This window comes from Camelus dromedarius, chromosome 5 (assembly GCF_036321535.1).
Source record: "Camelus dromedarius isolate mCamDro1 chromosome 5, mCamDro1.pat, whole genome shotgun sequence".
In the NCBI taxonomy this organism is placed as follows: domain Eukaryota; kingdom Metazoa; phylum Chordata; class Mammalia; order Artiodactyla; family Camelidae; genus Camelus; species Camelus dromedarius.
In genome coordinates this window covers 13,769,236-13,783,877 of record NC_087440.1, presented here as the reverse complement: position 1 = coordinate 13,783,877, position 14,642 = coordinate 13,769,236, and the positions used below count along the sequence as shown (strand labels likewise).

The 14,642-nt window shown below is 41.1% G+C and overlaps 1 protein-coding gene across 1 annotated transcript in view; it reads right to left on the bottom strand.

The window, feature by feature from the left end:
- Positions 1 to 604: 604 nt before the first annotated feature.
- Positions 605 to 14,642, bottom strand: part of MYO5C (myosin VC) — a 91,164-nt gene continuing 77,126 nt past the window's right edge. The window contains exons 37-41 of the mRNA XM_031453041.2: positions 13,462 to 13,612; positions 12,552 to 12,834; positions 3,779 to 3,953; positions 3,199 to 3,279; positions 605 to 2,007 (exon numbers count right to left, since the gene is read on the bottom strand). Coding sequence (XP_031308901.2) covers positions 1,855 to 2,007; positions 3,199 to 3,279; positions 3,779 to 3,953; positions 12,552 to 12,834; positions 13,462 to 13,612 — 843 coding nt within the window. The 3' untranslated portion in view covers positions 605 to 1,854. The remainder of the gene's footprint in view (positions 2,008 to 3,198; positions 3,280 to 3,778; positions 3,954 to 12,551; positions 12,835 to 13,461; positions 13,613 to 14,642) is intronic.

Genomic DNA, 14,642 nt, shown 5'->3' with positions numbered 1-14,642 from the left:
CCCTCTCCCCCTTCCCCATGCATAAACTCTTCAGCCTCTGCACTTCCCGCTGTCTCCAAACAAGACCTACACCTTCCCAAGGCTGACCCCCAACAAACCCTGCTGGACTTGGCTCCTGCAGTTCTCCTGCTCTCCAGCATCAGGATGACCTCAGGGATGAGCACGAGGCGGACCTGCTCTCAAGGAGCTCACAGGGTAGCCGAGGGAATGGCCAACGCTACCGGTTTATAGCCTGGGTAAGTGCTGCAAAACAGGCAGGAACCCTGAGCTATGGGAGCCAGACAGGAAGGGTGATGAGCGTTTGTGGCATTGGGGAGATCTGGAAGGAGCACAGAGAAGGCCACAGGTGCTGATAGGAAACCCAGCTGACTCTCTGCCAAGTAACCCCTCATTCTGGCACAGTCTGGGAGCCCCAAGGGCACAGATTGAGCCAGGACTTAGGGCAAATTTACTTCCTCTCTGAACACTTTAATGTATGTTTTTATAAGGTATTATCAATCTATAAAGATTCCTGCATCTTTAAGTATGACCCTTAAAGAAAGGCATGAAATTTGTGCACTTAAAAAAAAAGTAATCTCCTAGCAATTAAAAGAATCTGACCCAATTCATTTGGTACTTCATTTTATTGATTAGAATGTTACAAAGTTCTACTTCTCATTCCTACATATACAATGTATCTAAATGAATTAAATCATTTCTAGTATGAAAAGACATTATTACATATTGGTAAAGTGATGCTGCTTCAGAATTATGGATTATTTCCACCCCTAAGATGTATGTCTGTGTTACAGAGCTACAGCTATTGCCTGGGACTTTGGGGTGGTGCGGGAGAGCACTGGGTCCACAGGCCATTGGCTAGGAGTGCTTATCAAATGACGTTTCATGCTCTGGAAGGAAGAAGTGAGAAGGTGTGGGGCATCAAGGAATAGTCAGTGCCCACAAAACTTGGGAAACAGGTTTCTCAAAAGGAGGAACTGACATAATTCTTTAGTCATTTTTATGAGAAAAATTTTAAACATATTTGAATGCTGATATGATAGAGAAAATCATTTAGGTTGCCTTTTCAAATTTATTTGTTTTAAAAAGTTATTGTATGAAAGATATTAAACAATGAAAAATTGTGGCAAATATGTTGGCAGATAAAGTTTTAAAAAAGTTCTTTTGGAGGAGATGATAAATGGTGTGGCAGTTAAGCTTGAATGACATATTAGTTCTATACAGAAAAATACATAAAGCTACTCTTTATATGATTCATTTCAGATTGAATAGTCTCTTGAAAAATTAGAGGAGCCTGAAATATATTTTTTTAATGCAGCAGCATTTTTAGTAAAAAGAGTCAGGGGAAGCACCCTAACCCCCTCAGGAAGGTATGGGGCGAGAGGACTGTTGACAGGCTGTCATGGCCAAATGGGAGTAGTTGGAAGACTTACCCCTGGAACCCATTTGTGGCTTCATAAATGTATCTGGACTTCACATGAACCTTAGAAAACTTGGGAGAAACTGTGTCCCCAGGTCTCACTCACCCTGGGAGGACACTTGTCACAAGACAGATCTAGACAAGAGGCACCTGGCAGAAAGTATGAGCCTTGCAGGAATTCCAGTAAAAGCTGGCTGAGATTCCAAGGCTAGATGTGGCCTTTCCAACCTCAGCTGGTGGGTGTGAATTCTTACAAGGTGACAGTGGCAGCACTGTCACCCTGAGCAAAAGAAGATGTGGCCCATTTGGGAGAATTCTTATTTCCTTTGTTAAATCGTATTCCAAAGCATTTCCGGTTCCAACGAGCAAGCCACATCCCTCACATTTGACCTCCATTTAGCTATTGAGGAAAAAGTGCATCTACTCTCCTTTTCCTGCTATAATCTATTGAGAAAGCCTAGCTTGAAACTGCTGGGGATCTCGATCATTTCCAGAGCATGTGGAGAGGGGGTGAAAGGAAATGTGACTTGAAAGAGGTATTTGGTATCCAACATCAGGTGTGATGAATCCTCTCGGCTGTTTAGGAGAGCCTGGAATGAGAACCAAGAGGACAAACGAATGAGGAAACCAGCGTGTTCTGCTTCATTGCTGTCTGCAAGTCAAGAGTAAGGAAAACACAACTCTAGGTCCAGGAGAAACTCCTTTCAAAATCACGGGAGATGACACACAGAAGGACTTTTTAACAGCGCAGCTCCAAGGTGAAATGGTCTGACCGGAAGGACTTTTTAACAGTACAGCTCCAAGGTGAAATGGTCTGACCAGGACTTCCAAATCAGCTCTCAGGAATACTTACTTAATTTCCCACAGGATGCACTGGCTGGAAATCGTTGTTTTCTAGTCTTACCTATTCTCATGGCATAATTCTAAGCCTAAACATGAGTAGAGCTCAGTATTAAATTTTTATAGCATTCATATTTCTTTTTAGTTCAGTGATGTGCAAACTTTTCTGGTCTCAGGACCCTCTTTATACTCTTAAATTATTGAGGACCCCAAGCAGCTTTTGTGAATGTGGGTACAGCTATTGATATCTGTCATATTAGTAATTAAAACAGTAATTTAAAATATTCATCAATTCATTAAAATAATAAGAACGAACCCAATACATGTTAACATATTTTTATTGAAAAATAACTATTTTTGGAAACAAACAAAAAACTAGTGAGAAGTGGTACGGTTTTGTAATTTTGTAAATCTTAATGTCTGACAGTATGACAGGCAGAATCCCTTATCAACTTCTGCATTTATCAGTTGTGATACATTATATTGGTTGAAGTCTATGAACAAAAGTCTGTCTCACACAGGTATGTATTTGGAAAAAGGAAGACTTTGCAGACTCCCTGAAATCATCTCAAGGACACCGCCCTACCTCCAAGAACCCTTGAACCAAACTTTGAGAACTGCTGCCCTAATTCATTGGGGAAGAAACTGTAGGGATTAAAATAAGAAAAAAATGGGTACACAGGTTCTCTGTTTCCACTCAGCCTCTGTTCCCCTGCACACACTCAAAGGCTGACAAGAAATAAGACATGCCGAAGGAAGCAGAATGTGAGTCATGGTTCTGAAAATTGGGGGAATTTGACAAGGAAAATTCCTGCTGCTTTTGCTGGGCACCTTTCATAGGTTTGTTTGGTACATGTACTTTATTCCTGAATTTCTATAATGTTAATTACATATCACTTTCTTATACGAAAAATTAAAAAGTATTTCCTTAAGGATCTCACCTGCACTTTGCGAACGAAGGATGGAGTCACTCTTTTCTCGAAGTCATCAATAGGTGTGTATGAATTAAGGATCTTTATGATCTGCAAAGAGCACATGAGCTGATGTTAGCCCAGGAGAAAGGACAACTCTGTCCATGAAATAATGGTTCCGATGGTCTGGGAAGAGTCGGGAACCAGAGGTGGTTCTTTTACACTGTAATTTGGCTCCAGGAACCATGTGTTATGTTTTTGCAAGGAAAGAGAAAACAAATGAGAAGAGCATAGAAGGGAGCAAAGATAATCATATAATTAGATGACAGTGAGAGAATCCCCCATTTCCAGCCTCCTTCCCTGCTCCCCCCCCATCTGTGATTTTAGTGGGCAGAGAACGTGTCACACGCACTTTTATGTTTTTAAGGCCTAGAGTTAGTATTTAATAAATGCTCGTTAGAAAAGAGGGTGGGCCATGGGAGATATGTATGCTCCTCAGAGAGCACACAGGGAGGCAGATGCTCTGCATGGCTGGCTGAGCCAGCGAAGGCAATGCCAATTACACCATCTGTTGGGGAGGATCAGGGAGACACTCAGCAAGCCTGGTCACCTGCACAGCAGACAGGGAGGTACAGCGTTCGTAGATCTCCTTGGCATCACTGTCTGTGGTCTTCTTGACCTGAAGCAACCAGGCTGCCTGAGAGAGAGGTTCCAAAGTTTCCTTGGCCAAGCTGTTCTGCAAATTCTTATCTTGAAGCCACTCTTCTAAGTAGCTGATGTTGCACCTGGAGTAAAAGCCAGGGGAGCAGAAAGCAGTGGGTGATCCATTTAGAACACTTTAAGGAGGTTGCCAAATCCCCTAGTGTGTCCCGATATGGTACCAGAGTTCACTGAGATCCTTAGGACCACAGACCAGCAGTTTCTTCATTTGTAACAAGAGAGAGTTGGACCAGATGATCATGGTCCTAGAACATCGTCATGATCCATGGTTTTAAGGATAGTTGATGTTCTAGGGGGAGGGTCCATAACAGCCATAAACTTGGGAGAAAATCTGAGCAAAGAACAGTGACTACAGTAATTTATTTATTAAGTCATCTATTAAAAGTAGCCTTAATAATAGATTCAAAAATATATTAAAGGAAAAAATTATAGTGATATTTGAATGTAAGACATACATTGGTATAAAAATTGTTTGATTTCCTTTCCTAAATAGGCAGAAAAATTTCAACTGGTAGAAGGCTTTCTTTCAGGCCACTGGGGTTTTTAACCCTTGTTTCTGTCACTGGTTATCACAGGTTTAAAAGGTAAGAGGCATGGGTTGTAGTCCCACCAATCCATTGTGTGAGCCTGGAAAGTTACTCAACCTCTCTGGGTAAATCAGAGGGTTGAGAACACTCACCCACTGCTAGTGGGAATGTAAATGGTAGAGCTGCTAAGGAAAACAGTTTGGCAGTTCCTCAAAATGTTAAATGTAGAAGTACCACCTGACCCAGCAATCCCACTTCTAGATATTTACTAAAGAGAACTGAGAGCATGTCCACACACACATACACAAAACCATATAGAAATATTCATAGGAACATTATTCATTATAGCCAAAAATGAAAACAACTCAAATATCCACCAACTGATGGGTAAACAAATTGTGCTCTGTCCATACAATGGAATATTATTCAGCCATAAAAAGGAGTGAAGTACTGACAGCTGCTACCACTTGGATGATCCATGAAAACATTATGCTAAGTGAAAGAAGTCAGTCACAAAAGACAACCTATTTTATGATTCCATTTATTTAAAAATGTCCAGCATAGGCAAATCTACAGAGAAGGAAAGATATTTGTTGCTTAGGTTGAGGGGGAGAGGACTCCCCAGTGGGATGTGGGTAGGGGATAAGAGTGGCTGCAACTGGGTGTAAGTTTTCTTTTTGGAGTGATGAAAATGTTCTCAAATTACATTATGGTGATGGTTGCATAATTCTGTAAATATACCCAAACCCACTGAACTATACACTTTAAATAACTGAAATTTGTGTCACGTAAATTATGGACCAATGAAGGTGTTTCTAAAAGTTGAATGTTGATCTCTGAGGTCAGTCCTAGCTCTGACCTTCCTGAGTAGCAACTCCCTATGGGGGTCTTCTCTTTGGTTATAACTGGGACAACAATGCTGAATTAATGTATTCCACAGGGACTAATGAGTGTGAGATAACATCTCTTGCACTGTTTACCCCTTTTGGCAATGTTAATTTTGCCCCACTAGTTTAAGATTCCTAATGGGACTCCCATCTCACCCCTTCTAATCCATCCTATTCAATCCTGCCACAGTCTTTCTAAATCTGAATTTTGAGCAGGTTAATTTTCCCACTCAAAAACCTGAGTTGGAGTCCTGGTTCTTGGTAAGATGGAGTAAGCACTCTACTTTGTCTCTCCCACTGAACGCAACTATAAAACCTGGAAGGAATTTGAGGACTCTGAGAAGTAAACAGGAGCAGGTGGATTGGGGAGGAAAAGCAGAATTTGAAGTATCTCCAAATTGACAGTATCTTCCCCTCTGCTATTCACCGGCCTGAGCTCAAAGCAGCCTGACACTTAGGAGCGGGCACTGGTGATAGCAAAGAGCTCGAGGAGGAGCCCTCCAGTTGTGTCCTAATGCTCTGAGAGAGGGTGGAAATTGTTTTTCTTTTTTTGTCCTTTTCCTTTCTTTTTCTACCTTCTCTCGTGTGCAAGCCCCAAACAATCCCATGGTGGTGGCAACAGGGTCCAGTAGGAATCTAAAACTCTAAGAGACGGGAACTTTCTTCAACTGGAGGAGCTGTGGCTCAAGAGGATGGGTGAACCCCACTTGCCCCATCCTTCCACCACTTGGCCCCAGATGGGATATCTGCAGGAAGTGTGCCGCACAGTGAATTAAGTAAAAACCCAGTTTTCTGTCTGGAGGACCAAAGAGGGGGTCCCCAGTGATCTGGAAAGTACCAGGGGTATTATGGAGAGGGAGGAGCTTGGGAAAGTGACCCTTAAATTGTTTATGAACTCCTGGGCACAACCATGAGCCCATGCATGGATCTGACCCTCAACAGCACACATCAACTTTTAGGACTAAACTACGGGATTGAGCATCACCCAAGTTTCAGACTGGCCACAGTGTGACACACACAAGACAGAACCAAATAGCACCGCAAAAGCTTTGGAAACTGAACTGACATGGGAATCACAACCCCCAGAGGACGGTCAGAACTTGCAGCCTGAACCCGAATGGGTTGTTTATCTGATAAAATATCAACATTCTCCATAGGATTTAAAGACCCAGTGTCTCCTAATATAATAATAAAAGTGTCCAGAATATAATTCAAAGTTATTTGGCATATGAAAACCAGGAAAATCTTAAGTCACATTAAACAAGACAATCAACAGATGTCAACTCTGAAATGACACAGATGTTAGAATCATCTGACAAAGACTTTAAAGAAGTTATATGAAAAATCCTCCAAAAAAGTAAAGACAAACTATCTTGAAATAAATGGAAAGAGAGAAAGGTCTCTGAAAGGAAATATCTGTTTTAAAAATAGGAAATTTTTGAACTGAAAAATAAAATAACAGAAACAAAAGAACTCACTGAGTGGGCTCAACTGCCGAATAGAGATGGCAGAGAAAAGAGTCAGTGACCTTCAAGGGATCAATAGAGATTATCCAATCTGAAGAGTACAGAGGGGAAAAAAAAATCTGAAAACAAAAACAAAAACAAAAACAAAAACAAAAACAAACAAACAAAAACCCACAGGATTTTAGGGATAACGAAATAGTGAAAAGTCTAACATTTGTGTCACTGAAGTTCTGGAAGAAAAGGAGAAAGTATTATGCAGACAAAATATTTGAAGAAATGGCTGAAAATGTCCTGAATTTGGTGAGATGCACAAACCTACAGATTCATGAAGTCCAGGGAATCTCAAAGAGGCTAAACCTCAAAAAATCCACATCCAGACACATCATAATAAAACTGTGGTAAACTAAATCCAAAGGGAAAAAGGCGGAGAAAGACTATGCATTATTTGCAGGCAAATAATAATTCAAATGACTGTGCATTTCTCATCAGAAACCATGGAGGCCAGAAAAAAGCGAAACATTTTCAAACTAATAAAAAAAAAGGACTGTGAATCCAGATGTCAGCAGCCTACAAAAATAGACTTCATGAATGAAGGTGAAATGAAGACATTTTCAGATGAAAGAAAGCTAAGGGAATTTATTGACAGTGAACCTACTCTAAAAGGAAATTACTAAAATAATTTCCTCAGACAGAAGAGAAATGATATCAAAATGAGATATCAGGGGAAAAATGAGACTTGGAACATTAGAAATGAAGAAGTAAGAGAAATGATAAATAACTGGGTAAATATAACAGACTATTCTTCTACTGAGTCCTTTAAAATATGTTGGATGGTTTAAAACAAAAAATACAACATTGTCTAGGAATAGACTTACCATATGACCCAGGAATCCCGCTCCTGGGCATATATCCAGAAGGAACCCTACTTCAAAAAGACACCTGCACCCCAATGTTCATAGCAGCACTATTTACAATAGCCAAGACATGGAAACAGCCTAAATGTCCATCAACAGATGACTGGATAAAGAAGATGTGGTATATTTATACAATGGAATACTATTCAGCCATAAAAATGACAACAGAACACTATTTGCAGCAACATGGATGTTCCTGGAGAATGTCATTCTAAGTGAAGTAAGCCAGAAAGAGAAAGAAAAGTACTATATGAGATTGCTCATATGTGGAATCTAAGAAAGAAAAAAAGAACATAAATACAAAACAGAAACAGACTCACAGACATAGAATACAAATTTGTGGTTGCCAAGGGGGTTGGGGGTGGGAAGAGATAGGCTGGGAGTTCAAAATTTGTAGATATTGACAAGCATATGTAGAATAGATAAACAAGATTATACTGTATAGCACAGGGAAATGCATACAAGATCTTGTGGTAGCTCACAGCAAAAAAAAAAAAATGTGACAATGAATATATGTATGTTCATGTATAACTGAAAAATGTGCTCTACACTGGAATTTGACACAACATTGTAAAATGACTATAACTCAATAAAAAAATGTTTAAAAAATATAACATTGTCTGGCAGAGTTTTTGGTGTATGTAGATGTAATACATAAGACAATTACAACATAAAGCAAAGAGGGGAAAGGGGCCTATGTGATGATAAGGCTTCTAGATTCCACTTGGTGTGTGATAAGATACTGATTCTAAGTAGACTGAAAAGGTAAGTATGTATACTGTAATTCCTAGAGCAACCACTAAAAAATGTACAGAGATATAGTGAAAACAGAATAGATAAATTTAAAAGGGGTACCAAAAATGTTCAAAGAACCTGAAAGAAGACAGAAACAGGAAATCAGAGAAATAAAAACCAGAAGGAACAAAAAGAAAATAAAAAAACAGTAGACGGAAATCTAAACATATCAATAATTATGTTAAATTAAAATGGCCTAAATACCCCAATTAAGAAGCACATTGTCAGGCTGGATGAAAAAAACCAAACAAACAAACAAAAAAACAGGACCCAATATATGCTGTTTACAAGAAACTCACTTCAAATATGTTATCGGTAAGTTAAAAGTAAAAGGATGTTAAAAGATATACTATGAAAATATTGATCCAAATAAAAAATAGACTTTCAGACAAAGCAGACTTCAAAGTAGATAAAACTATCAGGGAGGGATAAAGAGTCTACATAATAAAAGGAGGCTCAATTCACCAAGAAGACAACAATTCTTAACAGGTATGCACCTAAGAACAGGGTTTCAAAACACATAAAGCAATAACTTACAGATGGAAAGAAGAAATAGACAAATCCATAATTATAGTTGGAGACTTCAACACTCCTCTCAGTAATCAACAGAACTAACAGACAGAAAATCAGCAAAGATATAAAAGAACTGAAAAACACTGTCAACAAACTGGGTCTGCTTGACATTTACAGAACATTTTACCCAACAGCAGCAGAATAGACATTCTTTTCATCTGCACTGGAACATTCACAAAAATAGACCATATTCTGGGTCATAAAAGTAAATATTAACACATTTAAAAATAATTGAAATCATACAAAGTTTTTTTTAATGTAAAAATATGTATAAGTTTGTATTTTAAAAATAAACCTGGGAAAGTCTCAGGTAAAGTGGAATGGTTGGTAACTTTAGTAACATAATCTACAGTATATTTTAATCTGTATGCACCTTGAGATTTTTTTTAAATTGTGGTAGAAAACACATAACATAAAATTATCTTAACCATGTTAAGTGTATAGTATAGCAGTGTTAACTATATGCACCATGTTGCGCAGCTGATTCCCAGAACATTTTCATTTGGTAAAACGGAAACTCTATATCCATTGAATGAACAACTCCCCTTTTCTCTCTCTCCTCAGCCCCAGACAGCCACCATTCTACCTTCTGTTTCTAAGAGTTTGACAAAGTATGTCCTTTAACCACGTGAAATTAAACTAAAATTCAGTAACAGAAAGGTAACAAGAAAGTCTCTGAACACTTGGAAATTAAACAACACACTTCTAAATGTGTTGGGTCCAAGAGTTAGACTCGAGGGAAATCAGAAAATATTTTGAACTGAACAAAAATGAAAATACAACATATCAAAATTTGTGGGGTAGGGTTCAAGAAATGTATAGCATTAAATGCTTATATTAGAAAAGAAAGGACTCAGGGTCAGTGATACAAGCTTCTACTTCAGGAAACCAGAAGAGAAAAATAAATGCAAAGGAGGCAGACGGAATAAAATCATAAAGACAGTACCAGAAATCAATTACATTTTAAAAATAAGACAAAAATCAACGAGACCAAAAACTGGGTCTTTGGAAAGACAGTAAAATTGATACACCTCTAGCAAGACTGACCAAGGGAAAGAGAAGACACAGATTACCCAGGGAAGAGTGGAAGGGTGGGTAGCACCACAGATTCTGCAGAAACTAAAAATAAGGAAATATTCTGAACAGCTCTACACACATAAACTCAACAACTTTGATGAAGTGGACCAATTCTTTGAAAGCCAAAAACTACCAAAATGCATCTAAGATGAAATCTATAAACTGAATAGTCCTACAACTATTAAAGAACCTGAATTCATAGTTGAAAGCCTTCTGAAAAAGAAAAGCAAGGATCTGTGGCGGCTGCCACTCCTGAGGCACTGACGCATGCGTTTCTCCCACTGCCATTCCACTTTCTCTTTCTAGCCCACCTCTCGAGGTTTCCAACTGCTCCTGGTGCGCCTCTGCAAGGGGCGATTCACACCCTGACCTCAGTTTTCCTTCATGGAGGCCTGTGTCCATCCCTCTAGTTCTCAGTCAGCCGAAATCCTACCTGCCCTTCAAGACTGAAATCAGGGCCTTCTGTATTCTTCCCAGATTCCTTCAGGCCAGCAAGCAATGCCTGTGCTCGGGCCACAGTATTCTGGCTCCTACCAGAACCGTCTCCACCAGCCCTACCTGGGCAAAGCAGCCACAGGGGAACTTGCTGTAAAAGTGCTATTGCAGAGATGGTGAGAGAAAGCTCCACGTGAGACCTTATTTTTATAGTTCATGACTAGAAACAGAAAAAATTAGGAACTAGGGAAATTTTTTCTCTTCCCAGGAACCGGTCTGCCTCGCCACACCAGATGGGCTCAGAGAGCTGATGGAGTTTTGCTTTTCCTCCTGGCAGTCAGAAGGCTCTGAGCCAGTTTTCCAGCTACTCTGTCCACTGTTTATACTGTTCTTCAGCTTCGATCTCCTACTTGTGTTCATATTCTGTTACTGGGCTGCCGTGCTGTCATGGCAAAGCCACTGCAAATCCTGGTGTGCTGTGTTTACAGCAGGAGCTCAATCAATATCTGAATGAACACATGCCTCTAAAATGCACGTGCTGAAACTCAGAGCAACACCCTGGAAGGGCGGTGCTACCCTGGTGGCCACTCTCGGCTGGTGAGAGGAGAAAGGACCGGGCACCTACGGGGACAGATGGGGTTTTCCCTGACAGCAGGTGCTGCGGGTTCTGGAGTGGTGCATCTTGCTCGAGTCCCTGTTCACTCACCTTGGGGGACCTACTGGTGGAATGAGAGTTACTTAGCACACACTCTGGTGGCCCATGGAGGTTTACAGCTTTACTTAAAGGAGGCCGGAAGCCTACTTCAGAGGCCTACAGGGCATCTGCTCAGGGCTTGGAAAATAAACAGAACTCTTTCCTTTCTCAATGAAGAGGAAAGGTCCACAAAGCACGGTGCTTCTGAATATCCCCTCATTTCTGAAAATCACAACCGGCTGACAAGGGAATTTGCCACACTGGTTTGTAGGGAGGTCCAACTCCAAGCTTCACTGACGCTAAAAAGATGTAACGGATGCCTCACATTTATTTCTTGGCTCAATACACCCTTTCCGTCACTTTCTCTTATCTCACTGCCATCATCACCGCCCCAGGTTCTCCTATCACATACAGGTATCAAATCCCTGTATGTATTAGAAAAATCTTAAATATCTACCCCATACTATATGTTCTCTAATCATGTGACAGTGTTCATTCAAACAACAGCTCATGGTCTGTGTTTCCTCAATTTAGAGATAAAGAGAAGTCGATACAGCTCAAGACTGTGGATCATCACTTCCTCAGGATGGACTCCCAGGGCCTTAGCCTGGCATCCGAGAGCCTCCCAGTCTGGGCCCACTTGCCCCTCAACTATGGCCCTGCTGCTCCTGACACAAACCTCTGCTTCATCTAGACCGAGCTGTGTGCTCTTGCTGAGGAGGGTCCTCACTCAGCTCCACCACTGTGCCTTGGCCTACTCATTCCCCTGCCTGGAATGCTCTTCTCCCATATTCAGTCACTCACACACAGTTTTCAGGCTTCTTCAACTTTTTGGTCCACGATAATCTCTCCTCTCTGAAGCATTTCCTGCACCACTTGTTTGTGACTTAATCACAGCGGCCTTGAATCATCATTTAGCTTCTCAATAGCAGGGATCAAATTGCCCTTTCCTTTGTTTCCTGCGTCCCCCACCAGCAGTGTTAGTCACAGAGGTGGTGGTCAATAGATATTAGTTGAGTATATGATAGACACAGAGGGACAGAATTTAAAATACACACTTACGAGTTCCCAGTTGAAGCCACTCTGCCGGAGCATCAAGTTAGCATCGTGCAGAGTGGTGGGAGGAGCGCCTGGGCATCAGAGGGCCCACATCTCCAGGTGTTGAGAGTCATCCTGCATACCCTGCATACCCAGTGCAGCTCTTGTGGAGGGAGGGGCAGGACTGTGGCCCTGGACCTGAAGAGCATCCTTTCCAGCCAGCCTCTCCAGGGTTAGTGCTAGTTTATGGGTCTTACCTTATCTGCATCCCTTTTCTGCAGGAGCACATGTCCTTGCGCAGGAAGAGGCTGTTGAGGGTGACCGCCCCGATCAGGAAGAAGAGCTGCTTCACTGCCTGCCTCACGATCTCGGGGTCCAGGCCGTTCTGGCACATGGTGCTGTAGAAGTAGCTCAGCTGCTGCAGGATGGAGGTCATCGTGTAGGCGTCCGTGTCATCTATGCTGGATGACCGCTTCCGGAAGCCTGTGGGCTTCAGGCCGGAAATGCCCTGCAGACTCTCAAACTCCAGCATGCCGGGCACTAGGGGGAAAATGGAAGCTTTTCTTGCACACACGGTGGGGACACCCAGAGGACATGTCCACTGCACTTGTGTGTCTGTTTCAGGAGGTGGGACATTTTCCACCTGTATTTGTGACAGAGAAAGCAGAAGAATGGAGGTTGGGGGGCCCCGGGGTCTGAGGCGGATGGGGGTGCACAGCTATCTACAGCAGGGTGTGGAGAACCTCTTCTTTCAACTTCACAGGAGAGAGAGCCGGTTAGCATGACAACTTATGGTCTGGAACCATTTAAAGCCTGAAGTATTTAAATTTCAGAAAATTGAAGAACATATATAAGAATTTGAATGGGTCTTTAGAATTTCAAAAATACTTTACTAAGAACCAGGATTAGCCACACGAGGAGCAGCAATTCTCCCAAGTCTTTCCCTTCAGGGTGAATCCCCCTTACAGAAAGAAAACTGTGACCCAGGTACTTTCATATATGTAATCATTTCAAGCAATCAAATAATTAAAAAAATGTACATTTTCACTATTAAAATTTGATTTAAAATTATGTTCTTTGTAACCATACACTTTATACACCAGACTTATTTTTTTAAGGTTATCGACGTTAGTATAAATATTTCTTGGGCATCAATTCTTTTCTTACCTATTATTGGCTGAATGTTATTTTCCATTACAATAATGAACTGATGGTATATTCGGATAGCCACATCACTAAGAATCTGTCTGTATTCTGAAAGGTCAAAATTGTTCAAGCAGTTCTTATTCTGATGTGGACTGTTATGCTTCATGAACTCCTGAAAGTAATTTTGAGCATAGAAATATCAGAATAAAATTAAAATACTATCTCTACCAAAGATATAATCAGCTTCTATTATAACTCCTATACTTCGCAAATTAATGTTTGATTTGTATCAAATGAGTTCTTGATGTTCAGGGTGGCATTTATTTTCTATAACTAACTACAGTTGACCCTTGAATGACACAGTTTGAACTGCATGAGTCCACTTGTATGTGGATTTTTTTCAGTATATACATACTACAGTACTACATGACCTGCAGTTGGTTGAATCTGAGGATGTGGATCTGGGGATGTGGAGGGCCGAATGTAAAGTTATATACTGAGGGTAGGTGCCCCTAACGCCCACATTGCTCAAGGGTCAACTGTAAATATTGCTGTATTGTTTACTTCCCCTCCAAACATGTGCCCCCTCTCCCCGCTCCCCGACTACAGTGGAAAACACTTCCACGGAAGCTCACAGGAAAACTGCACAGCGCCCAAGAAAACAAACTGCTGTAAGAAGTCAGTAATGCAATAAATGAGATTCATAACTTTATAATCACAGAGTGTAAATCAATCTGAAATGTTTTCAGATGTGTGCTATGGACTGAATATTTGTGTCCTGTCCCCAGCTCTGTATATTTATGCGCTAACCTCCAGGATGGCTATATTTGGAGGTGGGGCCTCCAAGGAAGTAATTAGGGTTAAATAGGGTCATAAGGGAGGGGCCCTGATCTGACAGGATTAGTGTCCTTACAAAAGGAGACACTAGAAAGCTCAGCCTCACCCTCTCCAACCCCACGCACTGAGGAAAGGCCATGTGAGAACATATGAGAAGGTGGCTACCTGCAAGCCAAGAAGTGAGCTTTCACCAGTGGCCCAACCATGCTGGCACCCTGACCTCAGACTTCTAGCCTCCAGAATTATGAGAAAACAAACTTCTGTGGGTTAGGCCACCCAGTCTGTGGTATTTTGTTACAGCAGCCCAAGCAGACTAATACAGGATGGTTAACATGTTTGAAGAGATAAAAGAAAAAGAAAACATT